The following is an 18,895-nucleotide window of genomic DNA, read 5'->3' on the forward strand; positions in this document are numbered from 1 at the left end:
CCAAGTATCCACAGAATTTAAAAACCTAGATCTTAAAACCTTGTGCAACCCAACCATCCGATCTTCAAAGTTTGTGAAACGTTAGAAACTATTGAGAAACATGATCAATGTGAAACTTGCGTCTGATCGTGGCATTGAATATAGTGTAGGGAAGATTAGAAAGAAGAGCGCTGTTTGAAAAGTGATGACTTTGTTTGAAAGCTCGTTGCTTGTTGGTCGTTCGTAAAATGCCAAGCGTCCAAAATGGCATAAACATCGCAACAAGCGACGATTTTTTATCGGGAGTCAGCATCAATTGCAAACAAAGTTTTTTACCTATAAATAGGTGTTTGCAGTTCGCGGTGTTTTATACACAGAACATTTCTAGATATCTTATCACTTCAGCTGATTATTTGAACCGAGATGAATCACGCATTACCATGATAGACCTCTCCCCCACTGGGATATTACCAATTGTAGTATTGTCTACTCTATGAAATGCGATTTGCGGCATGTAAGTTAATTAGCAAGGGCACGATTGACAGGGAGCTGACTGTTTTTTGGCAAGTTAAATTGAAAAACTGATCCCTTGTTTATTTATATTTTGCCTTATGCCCCAACTAGTACTTTAATACCATATAGCAATATTGTACAGCAGCAGAAAGCGGAAAACTAAGCTAAAGTAATTAGTTTTGGCTCATAAATGTTTGTATTAGTATTTACAGAACAGCACTGAAAGTTAGTTATAAAATACGCATGCCTGAAAACAATGTTTTCTTCAAAGTAATGTATTCTTTAATCTACGATACGTACAGCTTTGCTATTAAATTCCAAACTTCAATTTTACTCCAACGTGGTATGTTTTCTTCCAGCTGGATGGTACATATACACTGAAGCATCTGCTCCTCGGATGATTGGGGATAAAGCTACCATCCGAAGTCCCGTCATCTCACACAACATCCGATCGTGTCTCAGATTCTACTATCACATGCGTGGAAGCACAATGGGGAAGTTGGAAGTCTTAACTTCCAGAGCAAGAGAGTTTAGGTAGCTTGGCAAACAATGTTTCTGAAGTTTTCAATAGCTTAATAATATGAGTAAAGTTGAGAAGTTTTTTGTTTTGTTTCGTTAAACAAGGGTAATATGCGATGATAACCCACGACTGCAGCAGATTTTACTTATCATTATAATTCTAAAAAAACAACGGTGTTGCTTATTTATATCAATTTAGAATAGCCAACGATTTTATTATTAACAAAATGTGTTTGAATCAAATGTACGTTTTTACTGCTTCAGTAACCCCGATGTATCGTCACCCATGTAGGGGCCAAAGTCGTTGTGTTTTTTCTAACCTGAAATCGAACCTAGGCCTGTATTAGATGAAAAGGCAAACAGCCTAACCATCTTTTGAACTTAGCTGGCGCTCAAAAGAGACAATAAGCAATTATAGCCAGAGTTCTAGTAACGTAATACACTGCTACACTGCCAGGGAAATATAAATGCAACCAAACATCACAACAATTTCAAATCGAGAATGGGGAAATACTGCTTGTTAAATTTTCTTGTTACCCATTTCTTTTGGCTAAAGAATAATAAAGGAATCTTTGATCTTTTCTAAAAACGTTAAACTATTTTTAAAAAAACTAATGGCCTTTTGAAGGTTACCATTGATCACAGAGACAATTATTAAGCGAAACATCGAGTTATTGATAAAATTCATGATAGTTAAACTTTATTCGATATGAATGTTTAAATATGCAACAATTTGCAATATAATTGAAGCATTATATTGGTATTTGTTAGGCGTCGGCTTGTAAGTTTATTTTGTTTTTTCACTTCTTTTTCGTTTCAGATTTTACCACAAATGGTCTGCAGATGGGGAACAAAGCCACAACGAGACAGACTGGCATTTGGCACAAGTGGACATCACTGAGTCCTTTGATTACAACATATTGTTGAGAGGCATCAGAGGAGACAATTTTTATTCTGACATTGCCGTTGACGACATGAGTGTGGCCGCATTACCTTGCCGTGAGTAGTTCACGCTTTGTGGTGCTCAAAGCAAAAGCAATTCAAGACTTTTCAAAGCAGTTTAAAAGACAACATTTATAATAGCCTACAATGATGTGTGATACTAACACTAGTTTATGCATTTTTTGTGGTTTTAAAGTGGTTGAACGGTCAAGCATAATGGTGTCAATAGAACTTTCCAGAATTAACGAATAATTAAGTAAAAGGGAATAAATTTCAATTACCTTGAACTAGTGTTGCGGTTGATCTAAACTTCTGAAGATAAGATTAATTCCTTTTGTCTTTTGTGTAATGTGAGTGCTTGAAATGATAGAAACTATTGATATGCGCTTAGTTGTTGCTAGAGCTCTCTCAAGAATATCGTCGACATAAGTTGCTGAACCGCAATGTACTTATCAGTGTATCCAACTAATATCGACTTTGGTTTTACTTTAGATGCGTCCGCATTAAGCACACCGTCACCAAAAACGACTTCTCGTCCCATTCCGACTTCAAGTGTTAACAGTACGACTTCAGCATGTAAGTGTTGATGTATTAAATCCTTAGTTTCTCAGCGCACAACTCCAAGAGCGCTAGTTAGTTTCTACGTCTGTGTATTCCAGTCAGGTTGCATATGCCGAGTTCACAAAGCTTTGTAAATGCTGTCGTTAGTTCAGTTCAGTTTAGTTCAGTTGTTTTTATTTCTGACCATCATATCAAAAACAATACACGTCAACATAGCAAAGGTCGAGAAAAAGGTAGAAGCGACAAAACGCGAACGTTAAAACGTGCTTGTGACCAAAGTAAGTTATTGAGTTTAAAAAAAATTTGGCACGGTCGCAACACCTTCAGAAAAATTTAAGATGTAAAGGGAAAATAAAAAAAAGAAAATGTTCCAAAAAAATAAAATAAAAAACATAAATTTAGGCTATAGCTTTATTAGCCCACATAGCTTTAGTTGATATATTTAAGATTTGTATGGACAGTTGCTATGAAGATCGGCCATGGTGCGTTATCAACAGTGCTGATGGTCGTGAGGGGAACACGTCTTGATGCGTTTATAGCTCATAGCAAATAAAATTTGCAGCAGCGTTGCAGCAGTGGCAATGACTGCCTGATTTATAGCAGAAGTTCCGATCGCAAAATCAAAAGTTTCTAAAAAAATTAAGGTTAAGTCCGGGTGATAAGATAGTAGGCTACAGTAACTCAATAGTGTGGACTCACAGAGAGATCATTTTAAAAACAACGTGTAAAGGGTGAATCTTGTTCTTTTTACGTCAACGTTCGCTGCTGTTGATCATCTAAAACTACTTTAGAGAAAATTGAACATAAGTTACTTAACTACAGTATAATTATAATATATGTACTTCACTGTTAGCAGCTTTAGTTCACTGATTTGTACCACTTTGTGTCGTGGTTTTCGAGCCGAAAAACACAAAGTTAATCTCTTTAATACGTCATTGAAAGCAATATGACCAATGTTGTGCCTAAAGCGAATGTGTTTGTTCATGTTATGAAATTGTACTTTTCCTCTCTGTATTCCATAAGAAACTACTGAAATTGCGTTTGATGAAACAGTTGTTTATGTTTCTCCAAAGTAATTTATACAGAAATGTTTGTTTTGCTTCGGTCAAATCCAGAGATTATCGCAAATAATCTCCAACATACTTCCACTGGATTACATAGAATGATGTTTTATATAAGATCATGGTTGCGTAGATAGGGGCTATTTAACAATTTGTTGTTTAGATCAACGCATTGGTTGCAACTTTGATGACTCCACCCTCTGCAACTGGAATCAGATGCATGATGACAACTTTGATTTTACGGTCTCTTCAACTGGTCGCACCCCATCCCCAGTGACAGGACCTAGCGAGGATCATACAGGGGGTATGTTGAATAACCTTTTTTGTATAAGGAAATGTTTTTATTGATGTTCTGGCACATCTTTAAGTCTGTTTTATCTGCTCAATTTATTGTTTTCAATCAATTTTTTCAATCAAAAATAAAAATGCTGGAACAACAATATCAACACTGTTATAAATGCGGGTTCAACATCGCCGAAAACCAGAAGATCCAGTATAGCAAAAGTTCCAGATGGTAGGCTACTCCAGCTTTTCCTGTAAAAACCCTGTGTTTCAGTGATTCATAATAGTTAATAGATAGACTACTGAGCTAAACCAACATGGTTTCCACAATGGTGATAGGTCACAACATTTAGACATGCACAAAAATGGGAAAGCTGGCTGCATATTATCATAAAGTCAGATCTCATGCTGCAAAAGCGAAAAATGTCTAGACTACTTCTTGTGCTGATCACTTTGCTTCAAGTTGATGCGTACTGTTGGCATGTATGGCATTTGGTTTTGCTTGGTTTTTCAGTGATTGTAAGATGCAAACACCAAACCAAGTTTTCACAGTGCCTTGGAGGTTATCTTGTTAAATTGTTTTGGCTTTCAAAGAATTTTTTTGTAGTGTCGCTTACAATCATTATTGCAGAAGTAACTTTTTCCATTGGGCAAAGAGTACTACTTTCAGTTATCGATCGCATTTTTGTTTGGAAAGCCAAGATCTTAGTGGTTTTTTGATTTGTAAATTGTAATCAAATTAACAGAGATGTTTAAATGAAACTGCTGTATATTTAGAATTATTTCGATTCTCAATTTTTTTTGCTAATTTTTCGTAGATTTCCAAAATTAAGGCTTAAGGAGTGTTCAAAACAAGCAAAACTCTTTTATGTTGGATTTATTTTACTATCATATGAATACGCGCATTTTATTATCAATTTACAACATATCATACAAATAGGCCTACATGGCTTAATTATTTATCCGAGGCCGTCGATGCCTGGTTCAAGCAATGCAGCTGAAGAAGAACGTTTCAAACGCCCTTAACAACCAACTTGCAAACAACATCCACAACTTATTGTGCAATAATTTTACCAGGAGGACAATTCGCGTACATCGAAACATCAAGACCACGGCTAACAAACGACACAGCCCGCATCCGGAGCCCAAGTTTCAAAATCACGGATCCTGTTTGTCTCTCGTTGTGGTATCACATGCGCGGAAATCGTGAGTTCCATGACGTGATAGATCTTTCGTAATGATTTTTCTTTGTCTTACAAAACCAACCTGCACTTTTAGATAATAAAGCTTTGGTAGAGAGTTTGCTTTGTTGAACCATAGACAAACAAAACAATGTAACTTTAGCGTGTTTTTAACATGTTTTATTACTATGTCCTCATCAGGAAGTGTCCTCATCAGAAATTGCTTAAATCTTCAATAGTGCATAGTCAGATTTATCTTATAATTTTCATTTTATGTATATTGCAGATTTAAGTAATTTCTGATGAGGACACACGTACGTGTCGAAAACGTTTGAGTTGATTTTTTTTTAATTATGTTATATCTTGTTGTAATAAAAAAAAAGGTTACATGTTAAACCCGCTAAACTTACTTTGTTTTGTTTGTCTATGGTTCAACTTTTAGATAAGCATGTAAAAGCTTGTATGATGGCTGTTGTCCACTGCTAATTAAGGTTATGCTCCATCACATTTTAGCTTTAAGTCACAGATGAAAGGAAGTTGTTAATTTTTTTAATAAGTTGTTTATCTTTAGACACTGGGACTCTGTCCATTCTTCAAACCTTCACCACACGAGATGATGCGGTTGTCCATCAACAAGTGGAGCACGAGTTGTGGAGGGTAGAAGGAGAACAAGGAAACATGTGGAGGCAAATTTACTTGACATTATTGGTAAGAAAATGTTCATCTCTCTGAGTGAAAAAGTTTTGTAAATGCGCTTTCGGCAACAGCCTTCAACGTGAAGCACAAGCCCACACAATTGGGCCTTTTTGATGGGTCACAGGTAATATATACGGCCTTGTGTGTGTATCTTTTTCATGTCTTTGTGTGTGAGCATGATACGTGTGATATGCTTTTCGTTTGCGCTGATTCACTGCTCACAGCTGCTCATTTGACTTATCTTACTAACCCAGTGTAATTACTTGTGGTTTCGTGTACACAATAAACTCCGCTTAGCATTTTAACCTCATTATGATATACTGGCCTTAACACTAATCAAAACTTTTTATTTGAATGTTAATCGACTTAACTTTGACCAACTTTTGGTATTTTTGTTATTTTCTGTTCCTCGTTTGTCTTAATGTATAATAAATGGTTGAAACTGAAACTGAGTCATACATAGTTATCAAGCCGATGAGTCAATTACCCATGTAACTTGCAGGAGGCAGGGGACTCTAGAATCATCATAGAAGCTGTACGTGGTGATGGCTGGAAAGGTGACATTGCTGTTGATGACGTGGCACTGGAAGAAGGCGAATGTCGTGAGTGGATTAAGTAAAAATAGCAATGAAGTCATCAGCCTAAACGTGTATATCTGTCGTTTGTTTGCGTTTTGACTTTAATTTAACAATTTATGGAACTAAATTTGAAATATATTGTTTGCAGCTGTTTTCGATTGCACCTTCCAAACGGGATTGTGCGGATGGAAACAAGATCTTCGTCGAGATGACTTTGACTGGACAAGGTCTCAACTAGAGACCCCCACCTCAGGCACTGGCCCTCAGCACGATCACACATACAGAAGTAATCCTCACTGATTTGTTAGTAATCGTAATCACCACACTACCTCCATAAAATAATATTTTGTTCTGTGCTTTAGTTGATTATTTGACACTTTCAAAATTCAAACACCTATTGGGTTTTCCACTATATCAATAAATTAAAAAATAAAAGTAGGTTTCAATTTCTCGTTTTACATTCCTACTGTAGAATTTATCATTGAATGCATTTATCTTCAGAATTTATCATTGAATGCTTTCGTCATTGACACTTGGCTTCATTTATTGAAAATGTTTTCTACAGCTGACGAAGGAAGCTTTTTATTTATTGAAACTTCCAGCCCTCGAGAGATTGGAGACAGCGCTCGGTTGATCAGTCCAGTCGTTCTACCCGATAGCAGTGGAAGTAAGTCGCCCTACTGTAAAACAAAGCCAGTTTTTCAATAAGTAAACGACTAATGAATACAATTTACTGAGTTATGTCTTGGTATAAGAAAGTTATCGAATGAAGAACAATTTGTGTCCACGCTAAACAACTTTTTGTTTTGGATTTGAAAATACTATTTGATAAATTAAAAACTAAACTTACAAACCTAAAATAATGCGTTTTCATAGTAGCATTGCTTTTTTTTTTTCAGGCAAGTGTCTACAGTTTTGGTATCACAGTTACGGAGTAGATATTGGTGCCCTGAATGTTTACAAACGAAATGTGCATACTAACAATATACAAAACTCTCCGCTGTGGTATCAAAATGAAGATGAGGGCAATCAATGGTTACATGCGAAGGTCAACATTCAAGATAGTTCTCCTTTCCAAGTAAGAAAATCGTATTTAGAAATGCCAAAGGAATGCCATTAGCTTTCTTTGACTGATAGTATTAAAAAAAATTGTAAATTAACTTTTATCAAAATAATTCATCAGCGTTCTTTCGCATTTTGATGCAACTGTTGAAGATCTTTTTTTTCTTAGATCATTTTTGAAGGAGTAAGAGGCGCCGGTTATCAGGGAGACATAGCCATCGATGACGTCACCATTTCTGACGGGGAATGTCCCACTTGCTGCGGGCCTGACGTATTTCGTTGCGGCAACTTCTTCTGCGTGCCAAGCTCGGCCCGATGTGACGGCATAGACGATTGCGGGGATGGAAGCGACGAATCATTTTGCGACGGTGAGATCCCAATGTTGAGCAAACACACACGAGAATATGATTTTTGAGGAGAAAATCTTGTGAAATATTTAGTTGCTTGCTGTTTTGTTGATTATTTATTTGCTGTTGGATTTGTTCATTGCAAACATTATCAACTTTTTTCATCTGATTTTTCGAGAAAATATTCAATTTTTTCAGCGTAGGCAGGGACCTTATCCATTCTTGTTGTCTTGTAGAAAGAAAAAGCTCAATTGAAAGCAATTACACCATTAGGCCTACATCAAACATCAAAATTGATATGTTTTGGTTTGAATCCATCATGTACAATGCGACTTGCGGTCATTTCTTTTATACTTATCCGACTCTCTGGGTGTTGTTAACACCTCACATTTTGTGTGATGCAAGACGAAAGCATCATTAAATCAACATCCATTTCATATAATATTCTCATGTAAGCTGAGTATTTACATTGAACACAAACAAAACATTTAATTACTGTCAATCATAAAAAGTAATTTCAATATCATGCAATTGCAAATACAACACGATTTGGTGTTTATAGCTTTATCTTGTTCTTATGTAAACTCACTTGACCACTGAGGTTGCAAATAGTCTTTGGATTCGATAGAACAATAATAGCCTTCTACTACACCTTTCTCCATAAAGAATGTGGCTATGGGAGTGTATAGCAATTTTACACTTAATTGTAGTCAACGTTTTTTCAATTGGCAAAGATTTTCAAAGACAGATACGTTTTTCTGATAACTTTTGTTGTTTGGTTAATCCATCCCACGCTCGTGGCGCATGAAATCCGCGCCGCACTTTTGACACGCCAAGCTATTTGCTATTTTAGATTGTTGGTTTCAAACTGCGACAGTGCTTTCCACGCATTTACACAATTCGTGAGATTTATTTACCGTAAATAAAGATTTCGAGAAATTTTTTTTAGTATGTAAATGTCCGCTTCAATTTCTGGTTTGTCTTATTTTAACATTTTCCAATCATGAACTCAGCTTTTTCATTCCTCCAACTTCATGAAAGCCACAGTTTGTCTTGCGCACCATTTATTGAAAAACAAAAATTAACGCCTTGACGCCATGCAGTTTTACATCAACAATGCAACCTACACCACAAGCATGGTTTCAATATATAACATAATCCTTTCCCCAGGAGTGTGCGATTGATTTTCATGCTGTTTTCTGAGAAAACCCTTTCTTCTTAGTTTAGTAGCGTCTGTGTGTTACACGGGACATTCGGGGTCACACTGACAGGTGGATAGCCTCGACCCCTGAAAGTTTAAATCTGAAAACTGGGCCCTTGCTCTTTGGTATTGCGCGTTACAAATGCTGCATGTTCATTGTAAATGTAGGCCTTGGTTTCGCTTTAGCCTTCCTACGCTTGCTCTTTCTTGCCACAAAGATATGTGCTTAAAATCCCGAAATGGCAGCATATTCACAATTTATTTGTTTACTTGAAACAAATTAAATTGGTCTTAGAAATCTATCGCTTTTTGGATTGATAAAACAACAAGGTGAATAATTAATCAAACAAACTTTCTTTTGGTCCAATGATATAAACAGCTTGATTTAACAGGTTGTGGAAAAGCTCGCTTCAGACCGAACACAAGTTCAAAGTTCGGAAGGACCACACACGTAGGAACCACCCAAGTTGTGACCTCTCCACTCGGCCCAGATAGATACCAACCCAAACACCAGACCGGAAGTGTAAGTACATTTACTAGCGATTGTGTTCTGTCATCTTTCTTGGTAAATTTGTGCTTTCGAAAATGAATGTAGCCTACTGATAGAAAAAGTCACCCGACAAGGAACTGATAATTATTCTTATTAACTTTTGACCTGTGTCTTTAACGCAAGGTGAATAAAACGTTTTGCATTACCTTCAAGGCCACAGCTTAAAATGACAAAATTAATAATTCGTATCGTGATAAATGAACCTCGAATGGATGAATATTTTAATGAGTGGACGTGTAATCAAACTAGTACAGTAACCTATTGTGAGCTACATCCTGAACATAGATCATTAGACCTATCACTAATATAAAGGTACAGTAATTTTAAATATTTCCAATATAGAAATCTTCACAACTGCGAGGATTGTTTCGTCGCGTCTTAGTGATCAGGGATGATCAAAAGAACAGATTCCAACATCCGAGACCGGTCTGGTTCCACCAACAGCGTCTTGACGTCGATGTCATTGAAGAAGGATCGCTACCTTCTAATGCTACACGACTAAACAATGTAGAAATCATTAAAAGGGTCAAGCGAGAAACTCCCGGCGCAGGAAATCGTTATTCGATGCGAGCGCGGCTTCTTCGCACAAACAAGAATAGAACAGGAGTGAGCGAAACTAGTACTAGACCAACCGAAGAGACCCAGGAAACCACAATGTACGTCAACGAAAGTAAAACCTCTCCTCAAATTACACAGCAAGTTTCTCAGATTGATGATGAAGAAGAAAAAGATAATGAAGAAGAGTCGGATGTTGATGTGGAAACAGAAGAAGAAAACAAAAAAGAAAATGAACAAAAAGATCTTGAGACAAACAACGAAGAAGAGCAACAACATGAAAGAGAGGACGAAGAAAAAGAGAACGCTAAATCGAAAGAAGAAAAAAGAAATAAAAAGCAGCAAGCCCGATTCCCACTGACACGCATCATAAAGCCCGGAAGACCAGCACAACCCGTTCGACGAAGACCGTGGGGTTCGTTTAGACCTTATCGTCCCATTTTGCCGATTCGAATAAACAACAGATCTTTCAGACCGATCAGAGGACGTCCACGAGGAGCAATGCCCATTTCAAAAACACAGTGGAACCGCATCCGAGGACGATCCAAGAAGCGTGAAAAAGAGGAGGAAGAAAAAGAAGAAACGAAAAGGTAGGAACAAATACAGTTGTGTAATGAAATTTTTTATGAAAAGATTGATTTCTCGCTGAAAACTAAACAGTGTAGCCTGCAAGTACTTTCAAAAAAACAAACAATAGGCCTATTCTTTAATGAATCGCCCAACTACTTATACTCATGTTTGACAACCTAATTATAGTCTACAGCACTGTAAAGTGGTTTATTATGTGAATCCTATACCTCGTACGGTATACATTAGTCCACAAGTGAAATGAAACTGTCTGCATGGTCAATGTTGTTAGACAAACGTTGACTCCAACAAAACTCTTCGTGATGCAATGTCACGGGAATATGCATTTATTGAGATTGATCTTCTTTTTTGCAGGGAGGGTTTGGTCGATCGAATCAAGCGCAGAGTCATTGACATACAACTTAAAATTACTGGCGGTTTCGAAACGAAACGCAACAGCTGGCCATGGCAGGTAACATTCCGGAGTCGATCTAATTTAAAAATGATTTACTTACAATGCCTTTAATTAAACAAGCGAATTTTTTATGATGGATTTTTAGTTTTGTAACCTTGCTTGCTACAAACAAATACTTAGGCTGCTACTGAAGCACTTGTTTTCCAGTATTTTAGAAAATTAGGATTGTGCCTGCTCGTATGTCATGCAAGTTCGTCAAGTAGCCTACAGGTCAATGGCCAAACGTAAAACAATGTGCAGTTATAGGGTCTGCTACTATTCGGTGAGTTCCTATCCTCTAACCCCTAACCCTAACTCCTAACCTCTAACCCTAAAACGGCAATGATAATTAGGCTACGGTACCCATTAACTTAAAAAAAATGAAAAAATCCCCCGTTAAGGGATCGGACTCACCGAATCGGACTCACCGAATCAGACTCACCGAAACGGGTCATTCCGGCAGTTTATATGCAACCAAGACTTTAGCAAGTGTTTCTTGCAGGCTGCGTACTACATCACTGATTCGCACACAGACTCTTACTACTTTTGTGGTGGAACTTTGATTGACCGATACTGGGTTGCAACTGCAGCACACTGCCCTACTTTGTAAGTGATGGCTATAAATACTGTATAAGAATCTGCAGTTACTTTGCATTTGTTGTATGCGGGTTTACGTTCATTTTTATAAAGTTGGGACGCCTAGATCACAAATATTGAAATTGGGTATTTTAGGTTTAGTTTTTGTTTTGTTAGTTTTTGTGTTTGGTTTCTGAGGTAACATATTTCTGATCAATGAAACTATTGCACAACACTTAAAAAAAACTTTATTTGCATAAACATCCTTGCTAACTTTCAATGGTTATTGTTTAAAAAGTTCTACGTTGTCTTTCTACAGAGGAAATGTTCATATTGTGGTCTTGGGAGATCATGACCTCTATGAAGATGAAGGTACCGAACAAGAGATGAAAGTTGAGGCAGTCTATGTCAACCAGGCGTATAGGTTCTCTGAAGATCTTGTGGGAGATATAGCTCTTGTAAAACTGAAGTAAGACTCCATCAAATAACGTTTTCAATATTCACTAAATCACTGATAAAACATGCGATCTGCATGCCAAGTGTGGCAAGTGAACTGAACTTCAGTAGGCGGCTTGCTCAGTTTCATAATTTACCAACTTTAGTCACTTGCTCAAATGTTGCTAGCTCAGTTGTCACTTGCTCAGTTCACAACTGCTGACTTGTGGGAGACTCTTATATTTTGATTTAACGTTTGTTGACTTGTTTGGAGCCTGGAAACATTTTTCGGAGCTTAATTATAAAATCCCCATCGATCCGTTCTGGTTGATGAACATGAGGATAATGGGCATCCGGTAATCAGCAGTTTCGTAATAGTGAATCCGAATATAGATGATCTATTAAGATTAGTGTCAAACCTCTCTTCATAAAATTGTGAAAACTTTTCTTGATTTACAATAAATCTAAATCGTCGTATTGTCATCACACATTCAGCAAGGCTGTTTAATATAGAGATATTTTGTTGGACGGAAAACTCTTTCTCTCGGTTTCTTTTCATTTCGAAAAACAATCAAAATTGTTGCATTTCAATTGGTACAATCTATTACGTTTCAAGTACATTCACAAAACTTTGAATTCTACATACGATAGAGCAGACATTTGAGACTGGGGTGAATCTCTACAGCTGGGCAGGTTTTCACGTTTTTGATTGTTGCAGATATCCAGCTCGTACCAACGATGCAGTGCAACCAGCTTGCTTGTTGACGCCTGATGAGCCGAGATTTTCAACGGGCCATGTTTGTGCTGTCACTGGGTGGGGAGGAACAAACATAGACGGTGAGAAAAAAATGTAAAAGTAAATCTTGAATTTAAAAGTAAATATCGTTTGGATGAGATAAGCTTGCAACTTAATGAAGGGAGTAAACAGAGGCTCAACTAACGGGGGAACGTGGGTAAAAATCATTCGCTATCTCCGCTTGCAGCAGATTGTGCATCAACATGGGTTACTTGACAGGGTTCCATGTGATTTTATGAACGTACTGCTTCCATGCTGGCTCAAGGCAGATTGGAAGAGGGTGATATGTCACCAGATTATTACCCGATTTATCCTCACTGCGTTATGCAAGATAGAACACAATCGGTACCTTTTTTAAAGTCTTTGGTATGACCCGACCTGGAATCGAACCCAGGGCTACCAGCACCAGAGCCGAAGGTGATAACCACTGAGCCACAGGTGCTGGCGTGGGTAAACCACTCGCTAACAAGCTAATAACTTGCTTTTAAAAGTATGACATTTTCATAAACCTCACCTCTACCCAGGGTGTAATAAATAGGGTGGGCTTAGTTGCTGAAGGAAAGGCGGCTGAGAGAAAGGAACTGGCCACCCTATTCTCGTTATTGCCGAAGGCTTAGTATAATGAGAACCTTATCTTATCCCCGATGCTTGGATCAAGTATGGGACTCACCTTTACCAGTAGATCCGCTATATTTACATTTGCTCTGTAACACAAACATGGTTGCCAATGCTTGCACTTGAGCATTTGATCAATCGGCCTACTGAAGTAAAGTACATTAACTATAGTAGCTTAATATTAGAATTTTTCAGCCCATTTACTGAATGAAACTTAAGTTACCGTACTTAAAACTTCTTTCGAACAATCCCAGGCTAATTCTTTTGATATTCAAAGTATAATTAAATTTTTTCTTACAGACCTTGGAGTTGAAAGAGTATTACGACAAGGAGAAGTCCCTATCACTACTCGAGAGGTTTGCCAACAGACTTTCACACCGACAATTCATGACTCAATGTTCTGTGCCGGTGGTACTGGGGCTAACACATGCAGGGTGAGACAGCTGACTTGCCTTTTAGTTCTATTCTGTGGCTTACAGTAATCTACGATTTAAAAATTCCCAGATCTTTGGCCATTTTTTGTGTTTTCAAATTACATTAAACTCGTGTTGTTTTGCTGATTGGTTGGGCCCTGTAAAAGTATCAAAGTCTTAATTTACACTATAGTAAAATCCAAATCATTTATCGCTGGGACTTGTGTAACAATACATGCGCTTGAACAGTTTGTTTTGATTTCAGGGGGACTCCGGTGGTCCGTTAATATGCCAGAGAAACAACACAGCTTATTTAGTTGGAATTACAAGCTGGGGAGATGACAGATGCCAGATCGGAATTCCAGGGGTTTACACAAGACTCCAAAGCTACATGGATTGGATAGGGAGGATAATAAGTCAATCAGAGACATGCACATGAATACTTCAGTTAACTTTGCAAGCGCTTGCCTTTTGTGTAAAAAAGGAATGTTTTTTTCGCTTTATTTTTACACGTCCATTTCATTATCTTTTTTGCTTGTTTCAAATGCGTGTTGTTGATATTCTATTTATTTTGGTTTTAACAAAAATAAATGAGTTTTTCAAATATCACGCTCTGCCAAGTGTGTAAATACAATAAAGTTCATGTGCATATCATATGAAAGATGATACTGCTCAGGGAAACTTACAAGTTACAGGTTCAAAACTGCTACAAGAACATCGGAGTTCAAAGTTAAAAATAAAAAACTTTTCTTTGAATTGATCAGACACGATAACGTGTCATTGAAAACAATGCATAAGTTAGTTGGATCTGGATGAAAGCAGGCAAAATATAGATGATCATATGCAATATCGAATCTAAAAAATTAATTTTGAGAAACTATAGTTTGTTTGAGGCATTGACAGATGTTGCAAAAGAGATTCGGCAACATAAACGGTTAGCCCCAAAGTAGAAATAACTTACGTCTTATTGCAAGTCCCTTAAAAACTTCTGTATTGCTTAGGCGGTTGTTTAGTGTTTAGTCGTGTGGCGAGGACTAACGATGCTTATTTTTAAAGACATGTAGGCTTTATATCCCTTTTGTGCCTGTGGTACTTTCTTGGCATTTTGGGTTCACTTCAACACGTTCGATCAAGTTTGACGCACTTAGTGACGTGATTTTGACTTTTACAATGACGAAATTTATCAAAATAAAGAAGTTGGAAATTGTCCACATATCTGGACATTGGTCGTTTGAGGCTACAAAAATTTTCTATTGTAAATCTAGATTGGTAGTGCGTTTATTCGTGTATAATTGCTATAAAAGAGAAGCAACATGAAAATTACGTCAACATCTAAAGCGTTTATCTTTGTTAACATACCTTGATCACAAATAAACGCAATTTAACCAAACAGACCTTTTATTTACATGAAAGTTGATAAAGCAATCTGAAGAGACTACGACGCACAGACACAACTGACACTTGGAGCTTTCTCTTGCATCCAGACACTTCGCAACTTATTGCATTTTCTTCTATGTGCATTGGTCAGTGGTAGAATTGGATTCCTAAAGAACATGTAGTATTAGTAGTAGTCTAGTTTTAATCCGGTGACGTTCCCGTTACCATGGGTGATGGATCCACCTTCACGTGCCGCAATCGCCTTCACACCCTACCTCTTCATCGACCTGTCTAATGCACCCTCTCTTGTTAAGCCAATATTGCTACTTTCTCAGCTTGCTTTTTTCACGTTTTCTTGGGTCTTTTTTGTTTTCTACGACTATCCACTCGTAATTCCAACGCTCTTTTCAAAACATAATCTTTTATCTCTTCTGAATAGGCTACATGTCCAAACCACCTCACTCCATTCGTCTTCGTCAACGTGTCAACATTCTCATTCAACTCAACTAAGTTCATAAGTGCGTCGGTAAGCTATTCCTTTTGTCTATCTACAATTGCACATGTTGTGCAGAAAGTGATCTATGAGGAGGATGCGGTGTTGTTGACACATCAATAAATTTTATGTCATTTCAGATAAAAGAGCATGCATTCATCAAGCATATGTCAACAATATGCCTCCGATGTGCTTGCATTTACACCATAAAATTAAAATGGAAATACTTTGCAAGTATAAAAAGATTCTCATGCAGCCTATTACTTCCTTGCGCTATATTTCTTCCGGCAGAGAGCAAGCATCATCCTTGTAAGTCATCAACTAACGGAAACACTACAGATTCACATTCTCCAAAGTTTGCTTCGTGCACAACATCTCGAGCAGGAGGGGGAGCTCCACATTTTTCACAAGGGATTATGTCCCACAAATCAGTCAAATAATGCACCAAATCCTAATAAAAATAAGGATTGTAAATAAAACTTCTCTCACGGTACCGTATTCAAATGCATGCATGCATTTTAAGATCTCTCAAGTCAAGTGCCCAGTGTCCACTTTTGAGAACACATCACAAATAGGAAGTTATATCAAGAATGAAAGCAACTGTGCCAAAGATTAGCACTTAAGTCTATAAAATAACAGTGATTCAGGAATATGTTTTATACAAAATTGACAAAAGCAAGCCATTCTACATTTCAAAGTACGGCTGACGGTATGTCGAATTTACTTTGTCGAAAAGGGTGAATTGAATGCCATGCTGATACAAAACACCAAATAAAACAACTCCACGTGATTTCTCTGAGGAAAGCACAACTTTTTTGGTATCTGCACGTAAAAACATTTTCAAGAATGAGTTGGGGAAAGTGAGATATTTTGATTTAAAAAGTGTCCACTTTTGAGGACGCTAGGCACTAAAGGGTTAAGTTAAATGAATATTTCGTAACGTATTATTGTGACGTATAAAGAATGAAGTCAGATTCATTCTGGTCACAGTGATCGTGACATGTAAGTTACATTGGAATCATTGGAATCACATGTGAGAGACGAGACAGACAATGAAGCGCAATATGCAATATGACGCGTTTCAAAAGTCAAAGCCTAACTCGAACTAATGTTTTTAATAAATATCTGTACTGCGTGTGACAAAATACTCATTGTAAAATCCACAATGCTGCAAAAATATTTCAATCATGCAAGTAAAAATTATTAAAACTCTTCAACAGTTAGCTTTCAGCGAATATCTGCCTATGTAGATCAGATAATAAGCTATTGTTTTGTTATAAGTCATATCCAGTGCCGGTCTTAGGGTATTTCGGGCCCTGTGCGGAATATCCTTTGCGGGCCCCAATGACAATGATCCAATTCAGTAGTGTAGCTAGGTATTTTGAAAGAAAGGGGAGGTTGACGGCCGGCGGGCAAAAATTTTGAAAAATTACATTGTATTTGTTGCATTCTGAGAGCATGTTTAACAAAAATTTGAGTATGAATATTACTGTAAAATGGTGCTGTCCCTGTTCGGTGGCATAGCAAAACGATAAGATCACGTTTTCTTTGGCATTTTTCGGAAATACAGCTGAAGCCGAAACTGACTTCAAGGATTGAATCGAAATTTTTCCAATGGAAATGACAAAAATCACTACATTTTTTGAGTAAATTGCGGGCCCCTTAATTTGTGGGCCCTGTGCGATCGCACGGTTTGCACACCCCAAAGACCGGCACTGGTCATATCAATGAGTAAAAGAGCGAAGCTGTTTTGTCAGACATGCTGGGATGCCAAAAGTAAACAGACGTTTGCAGGCACAATAACCCTTCTCTTATAATAATATTAAGCTCCTGGAAAGCCAAGGCAAAACTGCATCTGTTTTCAGCACTTCACTCATACTCAGGGCTCATTTAAGGAAAAAGTGGAGGCAATTTCTCCCTGAATAGTTTTGCCCTCTCACTGAAACTCTTGCCCTCCCCCTATTAGATTTGAAAGTTAACTAAATTTTGAATTTCCACGAAGAAACACAGGCATCTGAAAGTGTTCATGTGACATTTTGCTGCGTTTTGGTTTCAATATGTCTTTGCCTATTGAAAACATTCTTTCAACTGCAGCACTGGAAGGTATCGGCGTGTTGTAGCAAAAAAAACATTTCGCAGTTTGATAAAAAAAAAATGCAAGCAACAGCTAAGACATTAAAAAGTATACGTTGACGCTATACGCTAAAAAACCGCGAAAACTTTACGGCGTAGCTTCAAGCGACAACTATCCAAAAAAATGTGACCGTAAGCGTTAGCGTAAACCACGGCGCCATGGCGTAAACAAATAGTAGAATTTTTGGCGTATACGTACACTAGTGTTTTTTTAAGGTGTTTTGGGGGACCGAAACGGTCCCCCAAATTTCTCCAGCGGTTTCCCAAAATTTGGACTTGCAACTACAGTAGAAAAGTAATGGTTGTTTCTCGCTGTGTCTTGTCGATAATACGAATATAGCCTACTACGATCAATAGTTCACGTCTGGAAAAAAGAATAAGTGGAGGTACAGCTAACAACTGAATCAAAGAGTTATTCACAAAAGAAGTGCACCTTCGATACTCGTCAATGTTTATTTCTGATTTATGGCGCATAATGATCAGTTTTTACGTGTGGAAACATAAGCAGAAGCCAACAAGCACACTTTGTTTGATTGTGCAGCAAACTTGTTTGGCGGCCGTGTTGGGCAGGCTGTTTGGTCGCTGTCACAATCATTTAAGCTGTGCCTTGTCGAATAATTCATTTTATGCTGCGTTGACTGTGGTCTACTCTACGTTTTTTTTTTTGAATGGCATGATTCATATTAGTGACAGATGCAGGACCTATTACACATTATTTATCCTTTTTGCTCTCTTATTTTCAGCTTATATTAAAATTACACAAAAGTTTTAGGTCAATGTTTATTGACCGTTTAAATATCTTGAGAATCAAATTTATTTTTGCAGTTAGACGAGCTTATTATAAACTATTCAAAAAGTTTGTATAAACTCGTCAAACTGCAAAAATAAATTTGCATTGATTAAATTGATGTAATGTTGCCAGAAATTTAAGTTTTATTTTTAAAACATACAAAAGCTAATTCTTTTGGTACCTTGACTCATTGCATAATAGGTCCTTCAATGCATCTTG

The 18,895-nt window shown here is 37.3% G+C and overlaps 1 protein-coding gene across 1 annotated transcript in view; it reads left to right on the plus strand.

Annotated features, from left to right (window-relative positions):
* Positions 1–14,527, plus strand: part of LOC145771321 (MAM and LDL-receptor class A domain-containing protein 2-like) — a 34,960-nt gene extending 20,433 nt beyond the window's left edge. Inside the window, exons 11-29 of the mRNA XM_082583068.1 lie at positions 852–1,026; positions 1,832–2,010; positions 2,446–2,529; positions 3,739–3,879; positions 4,935–5,063; positions 5,610–5,746; positions 6,237–6,336; positions 6,461–6,598; positions 6,878–6,979; positions 7,212–7,390; positions 7,544–7,742; positions 9,315–9,445; positions 9,815–10,617; positions 10,970–11,066; positions 11,551–11,654; positions 11,944–12,093; positions 12,778–12,896; positions 13,771–13,904; positions 14,149–14,527. Coding sequence (XP_082439194.1) covers positions 852–1,026; positions 1,832–2,010; positions 2,446–2,529; positions 3,739–3,879; positions 4,935–5,063; positions 5,610–5,746; positions 6,237–6,336; positions 6,461–6,598; positions 6,878–6,979; positions 7,212–7,390; positions 7,544–7,742; positions 9,315–9,445; positions 9,815–10,617; positions 10,970–11,066; positions 11,551–11,654; positions 11,944–12,093; positions 12,778–12,896; positions 13,771–13,904; positions 14,149–14,322 — 3,275 coding nt within the window. The 3' untranslated portion in view covers positions 14,323–14,527. The remainder of the gene's footprint in view (positions 1–851; positions 1,027–1,831; positions 2,011–2,445; positions 2,530–3,738; positions 3,880–4,934; positions 5,064–5,609; positions 5,747–6,236; positions 6,337–6,460; positions 6,599–6,877; positions 6,980–7,211; positions 7,391–7,543; positions 7,743–9,314; positions 9,446–9,814; positions 10,618–10,969; positions 11,067–11,550; positions 11,655–11,943; positions 12,094–12,777; positions 12,897–13,770; positions 13,905–14,148) is intronic.
* The last annotated feature ends 4,368 nt before the right edge of the window (positions 14,528–18,895 follow it).

Source organism: Aplidium turbinatum, chromosome 5 (assembly GCF_918807975.1).
Source record: "Aplidium turbinatum chromosome 5, kaAplTurb1.1, whole genome shotgun sequence".
In the NCBI taxonomy this organism is placed as follows: Eukaryota; Metazoa; Chordata; class Ascidiacea; order Aplousobranchia; family Polyclinidae; genus Aplidium; species Aplidium turbinatum.